Source organism: Ovis canadensis, chromosome 18 (genome assembly GCF_042477335.2).
Source record: "Ovis canadensis isolate MfBH-ARS-UI-01 breed Bighorn chromosome 18, ARS-UI_OviCan_v2, whole genome shotgun sequence".
NCBI lineage: Eukaryota > Metazoa > Chordata > Mammalia > Artiodactyla > Bovidae > Ovis > Ovis canadensis.
This window is the reverse complement of record NC_091262.1, coordinates 33,808,295-33,827,783: the sequence shown is the minus strand read 5'-3', so window position 1 is coordinate 33,827,783 and position 19,489 is coordinate 33,808,295. Positions and strand designations below refer to the sequence as shown.

Sequence of the window (19,489 nt, the reverse complement as noted above, 5' to 3'; positions counted from 1 at the left end):
CAGGTCTGCTGTGTTTGTCCCTGAGGGAAAGGAGGCAGCCAGGGCTGAAGAGGCAGACACCTTCAAAGGGCTGGTGGATTCCAGCAGGGGCAGACTGGGATGCCCAGGCTGCCGCAGGCCTCTGTGGTCAAGGGGCCAGGTGAGGGGGTGAGGGTGACTGGGCAGCAGGTCTTGGGGGGGTGTTCACTGGGATTTCCCAGCATGTTCTGGTTTCTATATCCTCTTCTCCTTTTTGAGAGTAATCACTTCCCAGTTGATTCTGGTTATATTTTTTTGTTTCATTGTTGTTGTTATTGTTGGTTTTAACCAACAATATTTTGTTATTGTTGGTTTTAACCTTCTAAATGTCTGCAGACCTCTTGATTTGCCTGTTTCACAGTGCTCAAAACAGGTCCCACAAAGTAACCGCCTCAGTTTTCTTGCTCACGGCTGCTTAGAGCTTGAGCCTGGGAGTGTGTATGGGGCTCCTGTGTGGTTGGTCCAGACCACTGAATCCCAGACTTTGGCTCCTCTTCACTATTCTTTGGCAAAACTAGAACACTAAGATTATAGAGTTGTTACACATGCTAGTGGTAAAGAACCTACCTGCCAATGCAGGAGATGTGAGAGATGTGGTTCGATCCCTGGGTCAGGAAGATCCCCTGAAGGAGGGCGTGGCAACCTTCAGTATTCTTGCCTGGAAAATCTCACTGACAGAGGAGCCTGGCAGGTTACAGTTCATAGGGTCAGAAAGAGTTGGACTGAAGCGACTTGGCAAGCAAGCAAGCAATACAGCTAAACAGGTCCAATTTAAAGGGCTGTGCTTTATGCAGGGATTATATTCTACTTTTGGTGTTAAATGTCCTGGGGAAGAGTTGTGACATTTTTTTTGCCATCCTATGTGGCTTATGGGGTCTTAGTCCCGTGACCAGGATGGTACCCAGGCCCTTTCCTGTTAAAGTGCAGCCTTGTGCTCAGTTGTGTCCAGCTCTTTGTGACCCTATGGATTGTAGCCTGCCAGGTTCCTCTGTCCATGGGATTTCCCAGGAAAGAATATTGGGTGTGGGTTGCCATTTCCTCCTCCTGACCCAGGGATCAAACCCGTGTCTCCTGCATTGGCAGGCAGATTCTTTACTACCCCACCTGGGAAGCCCATACCTGGTCTCAGGTCTTGACTTGAAAAAAGTAAACACTTGGCAACCGGAAGTCCATTTCCCAAATTCGGGTGGGCTCTTGTAGGCTCCTGAAACCCAATACCTGGAAGCTTTGAGATGGGCTCCCAGGCGCCCACCTCCATGGAGGTGTTTTAAGCCCATTCTTTTCCAGTCATCACTGGAATCCCAGGGCTGGAGGAGGAAAGGCTGGCATTCTGGCTGTGCCCGGACCAGTTCCTGGGGGAAGCTTAAGGTTTCTAGCCCTTCTTCCCCATCAGCGAACAGCCAAGGGCTGGCAGCTCCCCAGAAGACACAGCCTCTGAAGCCCAGTCTGGCACCAGGAGCTGGCTTCTGTCCTGGAGGCCTGTTGGTGGGAAAGCGGCTTTCTCTACAAGTGGTAGGAATTCTGGGGTCTTGGCCGGCACCCCTTTCTCATGGGCTCAGAGGCCTGGAGGTGGCCATTCTAGTGGGAAGGACGGTCAGGTACTCCTCTGGACCCCCTAGAGAATGAAGTACTTGTAGGGGGTTCCTTTCCGGGAAGGGGCGAGGACCAGTTCCCCCAGAACCATGGAAAGAAGCACTTGCAGTCACCTCACTAAAGAATATTCATTTATTTATAATTATTGCTAAGTAAACTTCTCTTTGAAACAGGAACATAAAAACACAGTAGGGCTTTGCACGAGTGGAATTTTTAAAACAGTTGGTTCGTATACATGGCAAAATAAGTTAGAATGGAGTTCATCCAGGAGTTTCCAAGTCACGTGAGAGGCCTCGAGAGCCTCTTCTGAACAGGTTGGGGCAGGGTGAGGACATGAGCCTTGCTGAGACCACCGCCCTCGCCACCCCCCCGCCCCAGCTCAGATTGAGTTGTGCTGCAGCTTCCTTCTCTCAGCCTTGCCCAGGTCCAAGGCATGGGGCAGGGGCGGGGGGGCGCGGTTTGTTCAAGTATGGAACCTCTCAGAGGGCTGGTGCTGATGGCGGGGCTGGGGGAAGACAGGAGAGCGCCAGCCTGGGGGCTGGACCTTGTCCTATGGGCTTCCAAGACCAAGGCCACTGGGTGGCTGGAAAGAGGAGAAGGAGGAGATACGGGGTTTTGGTTTTTGGTACCTGGGGTGGGGGGAGAAGATGTGGTGGGAAGAGGTAGTTTACAGGGGACAACGCTTCTGCTCAGCAGGAGAAAATGTCATCTACAGTGACGGGGTCACTGCCACCTGAGGGTCGTCATGGCGGGCACCTGGGAGGCTGGGGGCCTCGGGGTCTAGAGAGCCACACTTGGGGTGAGTGAGGACCCCAGTCCTCTCATTTGCTGCTCAGCATGAACTCTAGTGAAGAAGGAAGGGGCACCTGGCTGCCTGATCCTGAGGCTTCTGTGTCCTCCCCTCCCCCCTCATCCTGATCTCAGCCATCCTGAGGCCTGGCTTGTGTGCGTGTGTGTGTGTGTGTGTGTGTGTGTGTGTGTGTTAGTCACTCAGTTGTGTCCGACTCTTTGCCACCCCATGGACTGTAGCCCGCTGGGCTCCTCTCTGTATGGGGATTCTCCAGGCAAGGATGCTGGAGTGGGTTGCCATTGGTCCTTCAGGAAAGACATAGCTCTGGGGGCACCTCCCAACTGCTCGCTGGGGCCCGTGGCCTCACCTCCTGTGCCTTTGCGGATGGCCCTGCCTGCCCCCACTCCCAGCCCATCACAGAGGCCTCAGGGTGCGAATGGGTGGGAGTCTGGGCCCTGGCATTCCTCAGTTCACCGCCCTGGGGCCGCTGCAGTCTTTTTCAGCTCCGAGGCAGGAGCTGGGGACAGAGGGGCTGAGAGTGGGCAGGCGATGGGAGCTCTGGCCACTGCTCTGAGCGGGGCCGAGTGAGTCACTGGCCAGAGGGGCCAGGCAGGGGTGGAGGGCCTGCCAGGCTTCGCCCCCTCCTGCCTCTTGCCCTCACCTCCTGAGGCTTCCTGCCCACAGCTGCATGTACCCTCCAGGGCCAGGCCAGCAAGTACCCCCTCCATCCCCACCCCGAGTCCCTGGGCTGCTCTCCCTGGGCTGCTCTCGGTTGGTTGGGGAGCCACAAACCACACACAGCACACAAGAAAGCTTCCGCTGGAAAAAGAAAGTGATGTCCATCAGAAAAGAGAATAGGTGACGCAGATTTGGAAAGAAAAAGAAATAAATTACCTTCAAAATACCCCCCTTGCTCAAAAAAAAAAAAAAAGTGTTTCTTTTTTCTCTGTGGTCTTCCTTTTTAAAATACGTTGCTCTTCCTAGGACTCCGGTGACTCTTGGCTGTCCCCGTCCTCAAAATGCATACTTATTAGACCTTAAATAAGAAAAACTCCAGTCCCCCCTCCCCCCCACAGGCCATCCTTGGCCTCCTTGAGTACAGCCCCTCTGTGACCCCCAGTGACCGCCACCCTGTTCCCCTCACCTGGGGGGCTGCCACCTTTCTTCGTTAGCAAGTGCCTCATGCACTGCTTGTCCTGGCTTTGTCGGGGGACCCTGGCGTGCTGCCCTGGGTAACAGTTTGTTGGAATCCACTTTTGGGACACCCACTTCCAAACAGGGCTGTAAGATGGGGGCTTTCTGGGGGCTGGCTGGAGAGGATGGTAGCCAGGGCTGGGGCTGCACCCTGCTTTCCTAGGGGCCGCATGCATGCCTGCTGGCAGAGTGTGTGGAGGGCACCAGGAGGTAGAAGGCAGAGGGCCCTGCCTGGCTGTCTGGACCGGGTGGGGAAGGGGGCTCTGGGCCTGGGCTTTTCCCAGTCCATGGGCTGATGGGAGCGGGTGAGGGTGGGGAGCAGGGCTGACCAACCGGCATAAGAGCTCAACCATCCCTAGAGGCAGGAGATGGTCCAGAGGAAAACACAACATGGCTCTAGAGATCTCTTCCTCCAGTGACAGGGCCCTTGAAGAGCCATCAGAACGGCCCCCCAACACTGGCCGCCGCAGCTCTGCTGGGCCCAGAGAGACAGAACCTCTGCCCTAGTGGCCTGTCCCCAAACGGCCCCCGTCTGCATTTCTCCCGCAGCAGCAGGCCAAGGAGACGGGGACCTGGGGCTCCCGGGTCATCCTTCCTTCCCCACCATGCCTGGGGCCTGTGCTGGGCTCATAGCTGAGGCCAGTAGTACAGTCTCCATTTGGTCTCCAAGTCCCTAGTGGTGCAAACGACCAAGTGGGAGGGCAGGGCTCAGGACAGTGGGGCAGCAGCTCATTTCTCAGCTGCAGGGAGGCAGCCCGCACGCCCCACGCCCTCCTTGCCCTGTTCCGGGTGGCCCGGCCTGTGCTATAGCACGTTGTAGTAGGCCATCTCTTTCATGGCCTGCTCGGTGAGGACGCTGGCCTCGGCGCTGCCATCCACACCGGCGTAGGCGTACGCGTTCTCCTCGAAGTCCTCCATTTCCTGCTGGCTGTCGAGCTCAGAGGGGTCCGTGCCCGTCAGCTCCATCATGGGGTCTGCAAGAGAGGGCACAGTCAAGCTTGGCTGCTGCCTGTGGGAATGGCGGGTCACTCCCACACGGGAAGCAGAACTAAAGGAGTGGTTCCTAGTCACGGCTTCCAGAAGACTCAGTGGTTTCCTCTACTGCCCTGCTCTGGGGGGACCTGACTGACTGCTGTGGCTTCTCAAATGTGTGCCGAGTGAGTTCAGGCCTGGATTTGAACTCTGGGGGGGTCTCCTGTACCTCCTGAGTCACGAAAATGAAAGTCGCTGTTTTCTCTGACTCTGCCACCCCATGGACTCCAGCCCACCAGGCTTCTCTGTCCATGGAATTCTCCAGGCAAGAATACTGGAGTGGGTAGCCATTCCCTTCTCCAGGGGATCTTCCCAACTGAAGGACTGAACCCGCATCTTCCGCTTTGCAGGTGGATTCTTTGCCATCTGAGCCACCAGGGAAGCCCCCTAAGTCACTAAGCCCTTATTTATTCTTTGCAACATGACTCAATCCCCTTTCCCATATGAAAGGTTTCCTGTGCTGTACCATGTTGGCCACAGCACTTATTTGGCACCTACTGTATGCCAGGCACTTCACATGTACCATCTGAATGCTCACAGCGACCCCATTTAGGAGAGCAAAAGCACGTTCAGAGAGGTTAATCAACTTGCTCAGGGGCACCCAGCAAGTGCTGTTGTTTTGATCTACTTGTGACTATCTTAAAGGGCTGTTTCTCCTGGTGCCAGCTGTATCCTCTGGCCCTGCTTTCCAAGGCCAAACACTCAAGGTAGGTAAACAAAGATGATGAGATAAAAACTCTTTTAAGAGGACTTCTGTCATTTTATCAAATTGAAATCTTTTATAAAGCTCTTACTGTTGGAACAAAGCCAGATAGAAAACTCCACAGAGGTGGAGGCCTGGGTGGGGCTGCCTTCTGATGAGTTTTGGAGGGAGGGAGGGGGGGAGGGAGGCCCAGAGGACACTGGGAGGCTTGCTGGCAGGGACTGTGGCCGAGTCCCAGTGTGCATTCTGCCCCATCTACCTAGGAGATGCAACGTGTTTGGGAAGAAATAGAACCCAGCCCAGGGGTAGCCTTGATGAGTCTAAGGCATGGTTTTTCAACCTTGGCATTATTAACACCTTGGGCCATGATTCTTTGTATTGGGGGACTGGCCTGTGCATTGTAGGATGTTTCGCAGCATCCGTGGCCTCTGCCAGCTAGATACCAGTAACATCACCCCAGCTGTGATACCCAAATGTCTCTTGTGTATTACTTGCTCAGTCGTGTCTGACTCTGTGACCCCAGAGACTGCAGCCCATCAGGCTCCTCTGTCCATAGGATTCTCCAGGCAAGAATACTAGAGTAAGCTGCCATTCCTCCTCCAGGCAATCTTCCTGACCCAGGGATCGAACTGGAGTCTCCTGCATTGCAGGTAGATTCTTTACCGTCTGAGCCACTAGGGAAGCCCCAGATGTCTCTTAGACATGGTCAAATAAATGTCCCCCATTGAGAACCACTGATTGAACAGTAATCTCACTCCTTGCCAATGAGTGGCTCAGGATGAGGAATGGGACCCAACTCAGGCCAATGAATCATGAGGAAAGGCCTACTAGTGAGTTCTGAGAATGTTCTCATTGGTTTCATAGAGCAAAGGACAGCAGGCTCTTGCTCTTCCAATGGAGGTGAACAGAGAAGCATGTTGCCCTAAGACCACTGGCAGCTTTTTTGTGACCACAGCCAATGCTGTGGAGAGAAAGAGTCTCACCCTGTCATTGCTGAGGGGCTGAATCAGTCAACTTTGCAGATAACCTGGACTGCAAATCATTTCTTAATTTATTTCCTTATTGTTTAAGCTGGTCTGATTGGGGTGTCTGTTACTTGTGTCCATGGCATTTGACACACTGAGTCTTCTGACTATAAAACAAGGTCAACTGCACCACATCTTACAGACCCTAGGCTTTTTCTTCCTCAAATCCTAGTGGCACACTTTCCTATCATATCTGTGCTGGAGAAGACTCCTGAGAGTCCCTTGGACTGCAAGGAGATGAAACCAGTCAATCCTAAAGGAAATCAACCCTGAATATTCATTGGAAGGACTGGTGCTGAAGCTGAAGTTCTGATACTTTGGCCACCTGATTCGAAGAGCTATGATGCTGGGAAAGATTGAGGGCAGGAGAAGAGGGGGACAGAGGATGAGATGGTAAGATAGCATCATCGACTCAGTGGACATGAATTTGAGCAAACTCCAGGAGATAGTGGAGGACAGGGAAGCCTGGTGTGTGGCAGTCCATGGGGTCGCAAAGAGTTGGACACAACTTAGCAACTCAACAACAACAACAACAAAATAAAGACCCAGGAAAAATTTCTACCTTTGAGTCTCTTGTTACCCTCCCAACTTCTTTTATTAACTCTATTTGGCAGTTCCAGTTTGCCCCAGGGAACAATTTGTACCTTTTTTTTTTTTTGCAAAAACATTAATCTACCTCTTAAATTACAGTTCTATAGTTTATTGGATAGCTCTATCTAGAATGTATGCTGCCTTCCGCCTGCACAAGATCAAGCCTGAGCTTCTCAGACCAAGGTTATATATGAGTGACTTGGGCCCCAGCCATTCCTATGTCAGTCCTTGCTGTACTGTCTGTCACCTGGTACAATCAGGAAGAAAGCCACCGTAGGCCTCCTTGGTTGCTGACCTCAGATGGAAAGAGCTTATGCCTTAGCCATACCGTGGGAGAGAGGTTTGTAGGGACAGCTGCTTTCAAAGGGCCAGTCCTGCTCTGTCCTTCCTGGTGGGTTTGCTTCCCAGCAGATGCACAAGAGCACCGGCTCTCAGACTCTAGTGCGCATAGAATTACCTAAGGTGCTTAAAAAAAAAATCCGGATCCTGGACCACACGCCAGATCAATTACATTTGAATCTCTGTGGTTGAGACTCAGGCATCAGCACTTTAAAACTTCTCTAAGTGATTTCAATGTGTAGCCAAGTTTAAGAACGGTTCTCTAGAGCTTAGATCAGAGGTTCCCAATGTGAGTTTCTTGACCAGTAGCTTCCTTTTGACTTGAGAACTTGGAAATGCAAATGGTCTGACCCCACTCCAGACCTACAGAATGAGAAGCTCTGGGGGCTGGGACTCAGCACTTTAACAAGCCTCCAGTGATTCTCATGCTCCCTGGCTCAAATTTGAAAACCATCACTTCATTCAATGCCTCTCAAGTTTTCCAGTGCAAACAAATCACCGAGGGATCTTTCTGAAATGCAGATCCCGATTCAGCAGGTCTGGGGTGGAGGTGAGTCTGCAGTTCTAGCAAGATCCCAGGTGATGCCAACACTGCTGGTCCTAGAACCACATACTAAGGAAGAAGGTGTAACAGAGCATCTATATGCAGCCAACAGCATTCCATCCTCACTCGGGGAGAATGGAAAACTGAGGACACTTGTTTCTACCAGAAAACCCCAGGCCACTCACTGTTCCAAAGCTAAAGCAGGGTTATTTCCATCATGCCCCAGCATCTGACTGGCTCCTCCTGAGTAACCTCACACAGCAAGTCAACCCACTCAGTGATTGTCGACACACATTCCTAGCTATGCGTCTTGGAAGGAACTCCAGAAAGTCAAACAGCTCCAGACTATACAAGGAACCTTCTGAAAGTGTGGCTGTCTACTCCTTCCTGTAGAATGTCTAAAGTGTCTCCTCCCCATGAGGCCAGAAAGAATAAGGTGCTTCCACTACTGACCAGTGTTGAGGGGAGAGGTCATCACTAACACGTGGGGATGTTATAACCAACAGCCAATGAAACCTCCGCCAACTGCAGAGGTGAGCAAGTCTCCTGAGTATGTGGGCTGCATTCCTTCCGCCAGGCACTAGGAAGAGTGTGACTGACTGTATTACCCTTTTTGCCTTGGCCACTAGGAAGCTTAGGGCTCCCTTCTGCATGCCCACAGAACCTCCCACTTGTACCTGGGATTGTGACTTCTACCTGGCTCTCCCTTATCTTTCAGTTGGCATTTTCCCTTTTGTTACTTTCCTTCCCATCCATTTTTAAACTCATTATCAACTGGGGGGTTTTTCCAGAAACGAATGCCTTTGACCAGTGATTTTTATTTTGGCCAGTCAAATATTAATTCTGTTATTTCACTAACACTTTGCAGATTATCACATTCAATAGTTACACCTGACACACCTATAAAGTCTTCTCCAGCACCATGAGTTTCATTTTCACTTTGAGTATCCCAATCAAACACTAAGGTTTTTTTTTTTGTCTGTTGGTCTAATACATCGTTTGAATCAGAACTATATCCTGAAGAACTATCATCTTCTGAGACACTAGTATTTATGTTGCTTAGACAATCAGAGGAAGTAACTGCATAAAATTCACCGAAAAATTCTTGTTTTACTCAAAATTTCATAATGCGTCATTTTTGAAATTTTATGGTAATAAACTTGCATCTATAATATACACAAGGTTGGAACAAAAATCTAACAGAGCAAAATGTGAATTATGACAGTCATAAGTTGTATAATGAACCCTTGATCAATTTTAAGCTCTAATAACTGCATGGTGACGTTAATTGTATCACTCTCTAAAAACATATTGATATGTCTCCAGTCAATAACGTCTGGGCAATAAAAGACATATTAACACATCTCTGGTCAAATAATGTGTTAAAAATGCCCTGTCTCAGTGATGATCTTGCATGAGGTCCTTAACTTCTCTATCGTTCAGTGCCTGCATCTGTACAACGGTGATAAGAGAGCCAACCTCGCAGTGAGGGTCACATGAGTTAATAAAGGCTTGGCACACAGCACTCAACAAATATTCTTTTTATTATTATTTATGTGAGCCCACGTAAGTCCTTTGGAGAATACATAAACGTCCCATCGTTATCACGCTGATGGCCCTCCGGGGAGCCCCCTCTCCAGACCTGAGCCCACCCCAGTGAGGTCTCAGGCCTGGCCAGCCTCCCCGCTCCCCTCACTGGACAGGAGGCTCCCGAGTGCGCCATGACAGGACCGCTCCTGCTCCGTCCTCGGCGTGTGGCCCACCCACCTTGGCTGTCCAGGCCGATGTCCATGACGCCGTGCTTGACCTTCATGTGCCGGCTCAGGTTGCCCTTGAGGTTGAACTTGCTGGAGCAGTAGGGGCACTTGAAGGGTTTGCTCCCCGCGTGAAGGTGCATGTGGCCCAGCAGGTTGTACATGCGGTTGAAGGACTTCCCGCACACCTGGAACACACCCGGCCCCAGCCCGGCCTCGTCAGCCTGGTGGCCTGTCCTCCCCCGGCCCCTAGCCGCTCCCACCTCCATGGCTGGGCCCGAATCGCATCCCCTTTGTCCTTTCCTATGTGACCCCAGAGGCCGAGGACACACTCCCCGAGCCGAGGCTGAGACCCAGGCCTGGGAGCTCCAGCAGCACTGAGTCTCCGGCCTGGGCTCCTTCCCTGAGGCTGCACCGCGACCTTCACCCCCGCCCTCAACTCTCAAAAAGCAACTTCAGGGAATTCCCTGGTGGTCCAATGTTTAGGATTCTACACATTCACTGCCAAGGGCCTGCGTTCCATCCCTGGCTGGGGAACTAAGATCCCACAAGCCTCAGTGCGGCCAAAGAAAAGCAGCCAATTCAGTAGCTTGTAGGACCTCAACCCTCACCACCTACCCCCCAACCCCCCAGAGCCCAGCAGTTTCAGCCAGCGGGGGTGGGGTGGGGGGAGCGGCCCCCCCTTGCCCAGCCTGGGTCCCGCCTCCTGTGATCACACGCCGGGGCCACCTGTGAGCAAGTCCTGCCCCGGGGCCCGAGGGTCCGGTACCTTGCATTTGAACGGCTTCACGGGCGAGTGGACAATCATGTGGGTCTTGAGGGTCTGCTTCTGCACGAAGGTCTTGAAGCAGATGTGGCACTGGTAGGGCCGGACGCTGGTGTGGATCAGCATGTGCCGCTTCATGTTGGCCTGCAGGGTGAACTCCCGGCCGCACACCTCGCACTTGAACTCCTTCACGCCCTGTGGGGAGGCGGGGGGTGGGCGGGAGCCACGGTCAGGACCGCACGATGGACACGGGTTCTGGGAGTGTGTTCGTGCGGACCCGAGCATCAGGGCTTCTGGGAAGTGACTTCCTGTCGTCTGCTGTTTCTTAGTCTCTCAGTCGCGTCTGACTCTTTGCGACCCCATGGTGCCAGTGTCTACCCCTCGGCAGACAGACCGTGTCTCCCGTGTGTGCCGGCCTGACAGTGAAGACGACGCGTGTAGCCACCAGGGGGCCCTGCCCGTGGGGAGCTGACTTCGCGCATGATGTGTGCCCTGCATACACTGAGGCTGATCACGGCAATGTCTGCAGTTTTATCAGCCTTTGAGCTTGATTTTTTTCTTCACAGTATTGTTATAATTTTTTTTAAACACTTTGTGGTCTTGTGGGGATTTTAAAGTCTACGAAGAGAGGAGAAAGATGGCAAGCACACAGCACGGGTACTTATCGCTCTATTCTCCACCCAAACCCCCTGCAGGCATGAATAATCAATCATCTGGTTTTATGGCCAAGGCCAGATTCAGCTTCAGAATCCTTCTTTACAGTCTAGGTAGCTACACCAATTGAATGGAGGAGCACCTGCAATGAAATCTGCAATCATATCTGCTGCAGCAGAAAAAGTTCCCAAAGGGACTTCCCTGGTAGTCCAGTGGCTAAGACTCATCGCTCCCAATGCAGGCGACCCTGGTTCGATCCCTGGCCAGGAACTAGATCTTACATGCCATAACTAAGACCCAGTGCAGCCAAATTTTTAAAAATATATTAAAAAAAAGTTCCCAGGGCTGGGACAGGCTGGATTCTCGGCTTGGCAGGATATTTCTCCCCTACTCACTGCAATGTCCACTGTGAGAGACAAGGACACGAGTTCAACCTGGAGCCTCTCTAAGGCCCCAGGTTGGAGAGTGGTAGCTCTATGTACATGCGTGCTGTATTGGTCAGTCATGTCTGACTCTTTGCGACCCCATGTACTGTACTGTAGCCTGCCAGGCTCCTCTGTCCATAGGATTTTCCAGGCGAGAATACCAGAGTGGGCTGCCATGCTCTTCCCCAGGGGATCTTCCTGACCCAGGGATGGAATCGGAGTTTCTTACGTCTCCTGCATCGTAGGTGGGTTCTTTACCACTAGCGCCACCTGGGAAGCCCCAGCTCCATGCACATTCTGCTTCAAAGTGTGAAGCTAGTTGGACTTGGGTGGAAACCACAGCGCAGGCCAAGTGCCAGAGTGGGATGGTGGGACCCGGGAGGCCTCATTCAGCCTGTCTGGACGTAAAGGCCCCTCAAAGGAGGTGACGCTGGCTGAAAGTCAGGGAGGCTAGCAGCCTGCAGGGAGGGAGGAAGGCAGGGGAGAACTGGTCAAGGTGATGTCTAGACACACAGCGGACAAGACGGTGTTGCTCTACCATCTGTCTCCACAGGCCACTTTGCCTCATTTCAGAGTATCTGGAACCAGCTGTACTTCTCTATAACAAATATTTTCCCTTACATTCATTCCCTTTTTAAAGCTTTTTTAAAAAAATTTATTTGGCTTTATCGGGTCCATGTTGTAGCACGTGGGCTCCAGAGCACACAGGCTCAGTAGCTGTGGCCTGTGGGCTTAGCTGCCCTTTGGCATGTGGCTTCTTAGTCCCCTGACCAGGGATCAAACCTGTGTCCCCTGCATTGGAAAGTGGATTCTTAACCACTAGACCACCAGGGAAGTCCCTCACTCCCTTCTATAGTGAAATATATTTAGTATTTGCTTAAAAGAGAGGCACACGCTTTTGATAGACTCGAGTAATTACGAGAGGCAAGAGGAGCCCTTTGTGTTCTTGAGCATCTCATCTACTTCCCCACGGCATCCTGGCCTCTCTCTGGCCTCGGTCCTCCCAGCTGTGAGATGGAAAAATCAGCAATTCTCCAACTATGCTCCTTGGGTCCTGCAGGGATTCTTTAAACACTTCAGTTCAAATGTTTTAAAATGAATAGTTTTACTATTTAGAAAACTGATTTCAGAGCGCCTGAGACACTGGGGCTGAAGCCCCTGCAGAGCTCCAGGCTTGCGGCCCAGCAAGTGCCCCAAAGTGTTTGCTGTTGACCTAAGGGGGCCCCAGGGTGGCAGATGTGTCCCCTCTGCTTACCTGCATCTGAATTGCAGGTGTCAGGATTAGGGAGGAGAAACCCCATTCAGAAACATATCTTTGGTTGTAAAAAAACAAAAAACAAAAAATGGTTCAAATCTTAAAAAAAAGGAAAAAATCCCCCAAACCACACACACAAAAACCAAAATCCAAATAAACAAAAACTAATTTCAATTACATCTTTTCCTAACACTCATCAAAATAAAGCAGAGACATCACTTTGCTGACAAAGGTCCATCTAGTCAAAGCTGTGATTTTTCCAGTGGTCATGTATAGTCCCTTAGACAGCAAGGAGATCAAACCAGTCAATCCTAAAAGAAATTAACCCTGAATATTCATTGGAAGGACTGAAGCTGAAGCTGAAGCTCCAATGCTTTGGCCACCTGATGCAAAAAACAACTCACTGGAAAAGACCCCGATGATGGGAAACATTGATGGCAAGAGAAGGGGGTGACAGAGGATGAGATGACGGGATGGCATCATTGACTCCATGGGCATGGATCTGAGCAAACTCTGGGAGATGGTGAAGGACTGGGAAGCCTGGCATGCTGCAGGACATGGGGTGCAAGGAGTTGGACACAACTGAGCAACTGAACAACAACATCAAAATAAATATAACGATAAAAAAAAAAGAACCATTTGGGAATTCCCTGGTGGTCTGCTGGTTAAGAATCTGCCTGCAATACAGGAGATGCTGGGGACAGGGGTTTAATCCTTGGGTAGGAAGATCCCCTGGAGGAAGAAACTGCAACCCACTCCAGTACTCTTACCTGGAAAATCCCATGGACAGAGGAGCCTGGAGAGCTACAGTCCACGGGGGTTGCAGAGTCGAACACGACTCAAGTGACTGAGCACACAAATATTGAGAAAAGAAAGAAAAGAACATTCACCACCTAAGCGGTCTCATCCAGCACTATGGGAAGCCCTGGATGAAAGCTCGGCAGGAGGAGAGAGCAGAGAGTCAGGAGGCCCTGGGCGGTTGCGGCCGGCGGGGAGGTTCCAGGGGCCAGGTCTGGCCAGGGTGCGGGGTGGTGCAAGGCGCCCTTACCTTGTGGGTGAGCGAATGCTGCTTGAGGTGGTGGATCTGGCTGAATTCCATGCCGCACTCGGTGCACACGAAGGGCCGCACGTTCTGGTGCTTGAGCATGTGATTCTGCAGCTGGCTGCGGTAGTGGAAGGACTTGTCGCACTCCAGGCACTGGTAGAGGGTGGGGCCCTGGTGGGAGGCCAGGTGGCGCTTGAGCTGCGTCAGCGTGGAGAAGTCCAGGCCGCACTCGACGCACACGTGGCAGCGGCCGCTCTCGTGCTTCACCTCGTGGGCCTTGAGCTCGCTGGGGTAGGCGAAGCCGCGGCCGCAGAAGTGGCAGCTGTAGGGCTTGACCTCCGAGTGCAGCAGCATGTGGCGCTTGAGGTGGCTGGTCTGCGTGAAGGCCTTCTGGCACACCTGGCACTTGTGTGGCCGGGTGCCCTGGTGCGTCAGCAGGTGTGTCTGCAGGTGGCTGGGCTGCTTGAAGAGCTTGCTGCAGTGCGGGCAGGAGTGCGGCTTGATGCCGTTGTGGCCCAGGATGTGCGTCACCAGGTTGTACTTGGACGTGTAGGACTTCTCGCACATGCGACACTGCCAGCGCTTCTGCCGGTCGCCGGCCTCCACCAGGTACGAGTCGTCAATCTGCACGTTGATGTCCAGCCGGTCCAGCTGGGCCTTCTTGTGGCGCTCCACCGTCGAGCCGGCTGTGTCCGCTTCGAACTCGCCCACCTCCTGCCACACGAAGCCCTGCTCCGGCTTCACGGGCTCCGGGGACTCCATGGTAGGAGGCTCGGGGTCGCTCAGCGGGGGCAGGTGCGGCGGCTCGAAGCTGCACTCCACAGACAGGGCCTCTGGCCTGGGCAGCGCCATGCTGGGCTCGGCAAAGGCATCCCGGGCCGGGTCGGGGAAGTGGGGGTCGAAGGGGGCTACGTCCAGCTCCGGCCGCGGGGTGCGGGGCAGGTGTCGCAGCGTCCGGGGCTTGCGGCTGAAGACGCTGAGGTCGATCATCTTGACCGCGCTGCTCTGCACCAGGGCCTCGCAGCCGCCGCTGGCTGCCTCGGCTGGGGCCTCTGCTGGGCCAGCATCCTTGTCATCGCCGCCGGGCACCGACACCTCGTAGACCTCCTCCTCCTCCTCCACCTTCTCAAACTTGACCTTGGGCACCAGGCGCACAGGTGGCCTCGTCTTCCGCCGGGTGTGCTTCTCGAAGGCCGCCTCCACCTCCAGCACCTCCTCCTCGGCCGGCTCCTCCAGGGCCCGCCCGTTGCAGGCCAGCTGGTAGACGTCGGGGCCCGGGGGCCGGGGCTCCCCTATGGCTGCCCCGGACAGCTCCGGCCCCAGGTCCGGGTAGAAGGCTTCGGCGCTTATGGTGGCTCCAAAGAGCTCATTTTCCGAGACCAGGCCCAGCACAGCGGCCTGAGCCAAAGACAGCACCACCACAGCATCAGTCTGTGTCCCTGAGTCCATGAAGCCCTCCATCCCGTGGCGGCTGGCTAGGAGGGCATCGCTGCGGGAAGAGAAGGGAGCATGAGCACCACCAGCTCAAGGCTGCCAGACCGACGACAGACAGACACACGCTCAGCAAGGGCTCGCCCAAGTCTGGGTGTGTCTGTCCCTGATGTCTTTCTATTCCTGTCTTGGGAACAGGGCACAGGGTAATTATGGGGAGCCAGGACACCCTCTGTGTATGTGATCTTTGTTTGCCACGGCCTCCATCTCCCTGTGGGAGTTCTGGGTAAGCCCTGCCCCCTTGCTGGCCTCAGTCTTCCCATCTGTGAAATAGGGAGGCTGGGTTTCCCCAGTGGTACAGGAGTTCCCAAAAGAATCGGATCCAAAATGGCAAACACTAAAGATTCTGCTCTTTTAAAAACTGATGTTAAAAAAACCCATCTTTATTCAAATGAAATATATACCTTGTTCCCACACAATGGCTTTGTGGCCAAGGTATAATTAATTTTACGCTGACCTTGACTGTACAACTGTCACCATTTGCTTAGCCATGTGAATGTGGTGTTTGGGGTTTTTAAATATATTGGGCAAGAACAAGGCAACACATAAAAATAAATTAGGTGCCGAGGCCAAGCTCAGACAGCAGTTACCACCTGTCAGCCCTGATGCTAAATGACTGTGCCTTGCACAACAGGTCATTGCTCTTGATTAGCTAAATGTTGCACATTTAACGACCTAAGTTTACACCGATTAAAATATAGCTTGTGTCTGATATGTACCCTGGAATTTCATGAAAGATCTGATTTGAAAGAAGGAGTCTGTGATGGCTAACAAGCTGGAGAAAACTGACTGAAGTGAATGCTAAAACTAGCTCCCAGCTTCACAGCCATGTTCTCTGATCGAACAGGTGTTTCTACAAAAGCCACTGAGCCCACCTGTCTGGGTCCAAAGCCGGGGCATCAGCTTCCTGCCTTCCTAAGGGATCCGCCACATCAGTGTCCTCTGTGTAGCCCGGCCTTCGCACAGGGTTATCCCACAGGGGTGCCCTTTCCCCAAGCCCACTGAGCTCCTGGCTCCTCCCACCAGCTCCCCAGGCTTCCCTGAAATTCCCCCAGTTCCCAGTGCTTCCCAGCTCTCCCTGGCGGCAGGGATGTGGGAGGGCCTCCTCCCTGGCCTGGGGTCCTCATCAGATTGCACCCTGCTCCCCTGCTCAATGTCTAGCACAGCACAACAGAGGCGCTCCATACAGAAGGGGGAAGACAGGACTGGGGTGGCTCCTGCCTGAGGCTTCCTCCCGGGCCAGGGTCAGGTGCATGGCGGCGGCCCTTCCTCAGGAAGCAGGCTCCCGGCCGGTGTCTCCCTGCCCCCAACAGGCCAGAGGAGCTTCCCCTTCCTGAAGCCGGCTAAAAATAAAATACCCCAGAGAGGAATTTTAGCCTCCTTGAAATGGACACTAAAGATTAAACTATTAAGCTTAAAGCAGGGCTCTCGTGGAAGGGGTAGGATGGAAGGAAAACCTCTGGAATAGGCTGGGGGTTGTGGGGAGGGGGTGGCTAGCCCTGATGGAGAGAGCTCACCCTCCCACCCTGCGTTGGAAAGAACACTCAGCTGGGAGTCAGGCAGCCTGGCCTCAAGTCCCAGCTCTGTCACATACAAGTGACTAAGCAAAGTCACTTCTGCATCTCAGTTTCCCCATCAAAGAATGGGGGAGGGGGACTTCCCTAGGGGGTCTAGTGGTTAAGACTCCGCATTTCTAATGCAGGGGGGAACCCAATGCAGGGTTTTATCCCTAGTCGGGGAACTCTAAGACCCCCCATGCTGCCTGGCATGGCCAAAATAAATAAATAAATAAATAAAATTAACTGGACCGCCAGGGAAGTCCTCAAAGAAGCAGACTTTTTGGATGAAAACCACAGACCTGAGAGATTTCTCCATTCTGGGGTCCCAAATTCATCAAAGGTTTGGGTGATTCTACATCAGGCTCTAGAGACTAAGAACTCATTTGATCAGTGCAACAAATAATTTGCCAAGTCCCTGGTCTGGGTTGGGCCCTGTGCTTGGAGATGAAAGGCAACAAGGTCCCCCGTGGTGTCCAGAGGGGACTGCTGTGCCCACTGCAACCCCCCTGCCTCCCCGTGTGGGGAGCCTCACTGCCTCGGAGCACAGCGGCCCATCTGACCCAGCGTCCAGCAGCGCCCAGCAGCGCCCAGCAGCAGCCCTCGTGTCAGCTGCGGGCTTGAGAAAACAAGCAGCTCAGCACTTTTTCCAGACTTCCCCAAAGGCAGGGCCAGCAGAGGGGAGGGACTGGCCCTCAGCGGCGGAGCCTGTGCTGGGACTTGGCCTGGATTCCGAATTCAGATCTGGACTTTGCCCCTTTCTGGCTCAGGCTCATCCTGTCATGCCCTGAGCCTCAGTCTCCTCATCTCTGCTGAGAGGGAGGTGAGGTCTGAATCCTGGGGTGCTGAGGACATGAGATGAGTATGTCGGCAGAGATGTCAGTCCCTCCCCGTGCTTTTCTCCCCCTCAAATCCCATCTAATTTATTTTTAATTGGAGGATAATTGCTTTACAATGTTGTGTTGGTTTCTGCCATACAACAACATAGATCAGCCTTAAGTATGCAGAGGTCTCCTCCCTCCCACCTCCCCACCCCATCCCACCCCTCTAGGTAGTCACAGAGCCCCAGGGTTGAGCTCCCTGCATCATATAGCAAATTCCCACTATCTACCTGTTTTACCCATGGGGATGTATATGTTTCCAGGCTGCTCTCTCCAATCATCCCACCCTCTCTCTCCTTTCTACAAGTCTCTATTGCATCTCTATGCTGCCCTACAAATAGGTGGGTCAGTGCTATTTCTCTAGATTCCGTATCTCCTGTGCTTTTCTCCAGGCCCCAGTCCCTGGCAGCACCCCTCTTCTAGCATCTGAAGGGAATGGGAACAAAGAAACCCATAACACATCCCTCTATTGGCAGATGAGGGCTTCTCAGGTGGTGCAAGTGGTAAAGAACCTGCCTGCCAAACCAGGAGACGTGGGTTCGATCCCTGGGTCAGGAAGATCCCTTGGAAGAGGAAATGACAACTCACTCCATATTCTTGCCTGGAAAATCCATGGATAGAGAAGACTGGAGGGCTACAGTCCATGGGCTCGCAGAGTCGGACATGATTGCGCACACACACACTCACTGGCAGATGAGCACCTGCCTGTGGAAGCACGTCTGGGGCGGCCCCCGACGGGGAGGGTGGTCATGTAACATTCCAGCCCTGTTAGGAGGACCTTCTAAGAGCAAAAGGGCCACTCCCAAGGCTCACACCAGGAACCCAGGTGCAAGCTGAACCTGCCCCCGGCCACCGTGCATCCCCCTCCCACAGGGACAGGCTGGTGCTTTATTCTGGGGCTGAGGACTACAGCCCGTGCCTGGGTGTAGAAGGGGACCTGCCCACAGCCCTTGCTCTCAAGGGGTTTGTGCCCAAGTGTGGGGACACAGAGCTGCCAACAACTAACCACAAACGTGGTGATTGAGCGCTCAGCAAGTCCTAGGCAAGCCTTTTAATCCCAAAATCAACCCTGTGGAGATGGGCAGTAGCGGGCACCACACTCCGCGGCCTGGGAATTCGAGGTGTAAGTAGCAAGCTCAAGAGTGCCCTGGCAGGGACTTCCCTGGCAGTCCAGTACTGAAGACTCTGTGCTTCCAATGAAGGGGGCATGGGTTTGATCCCTGGTTGGGGAACTAGAAGACAAAACAGTGCCCCGGCAGCGAGGGCGGCACTGGGTCAGCACCTGGGCCCATCCAGGCTCGGTACCTGCAGCTCCGCCCCGCCATCTGTGCAACCTGGGAGGTCACCTCTTGGCTCTGAGCCCTCCCTCCTCAAGCTCCTGTGAGCCAGCAGGAACGCACAGGCAGACCCAGGACCTGCTCCTGTCTGGCTGGTCCAAGGCTCCAGCTGGACTGGGCTGCCCTTCCAGGCAGCCAGAGCCCCTCTCTCCTTGGGTATCCACTCAGAAAGCACTTCTTTCTGGGAGCCTTGATTGACGTACCTGCCGGTCAGGCCCCTGCTTAACCGACACATATCACTCTGTAAACACAGGCTAAAGGGGCTGAGTGTTCACTGGGGCAGCCAGGCAGGCTGTGTGTGTGTGTGTCTGTGTGTGTGTGTGTGTGTGTAAGAGGAGCTGTGTTTGTTGAGACAGAGGCCCAGAGAAAGAAGAGAGAGGGAATCTAATTCTCCTGCATTTTACACGCGTGTCTGTCCGCCTATCGCACATGGGGCCGGGGTTGGGAAGCTGGGGGCTTCGCAACGTGGGTGCCATCACCGCTCCTCCTCCTGGGC

General features: G+C 53.4%; 1 protein-coding gene across 7 annotated transcripts in view; it reads right to left on the bottom strand.

Annotated features, from left to right (window-relative positions):
• Nucleotides 1–1,720: 1,720 nt before the first annotated feature.
• Nucleotides 1,721–19,489, bottom strand: part of ZNF710 (zinc finger protein 710) — a 73,208-nt gene continuing 55,439 nt past the window's right edge. For 4 of the 7 annotated variants that reach the window (XM_069560308.1, XM_069560309.1, XM_069560312.1 and 1 more), the window contains exons 2-4: nucleotides 13,732–15,217; nucleotides 10,353–10,544; nucleotides 9,356–9,771 (exon numbers count right to left, since the gene is read on the bottom strand). In XM_069560308.1, the coding sequence (XP_069416409.1) occupies nucleotides 9,382–9,771; nucleotides 10,353–10,544; nucleotides 13,732–15,189 (2,040 nt within the window). In that variant the 5' untranslated portion in view covers nucleotides 15,190–15,217 and the 3' untranslated portion in view covers nucleotides 9,356–9,381. Of the gene's footprint in view, nucleotides 4,570–9,355; nucleotides 9,772–10,352; nucleotides 10,545–13,731; nucleotides 15,269–16,094; nucleotides 16,164–19,489 lie in introns of those variants that run through there. The other 3 variants (XM_069560314.1, XM_069560313.1, XM_069560311.1) reach the window with 3 other exon arrangements.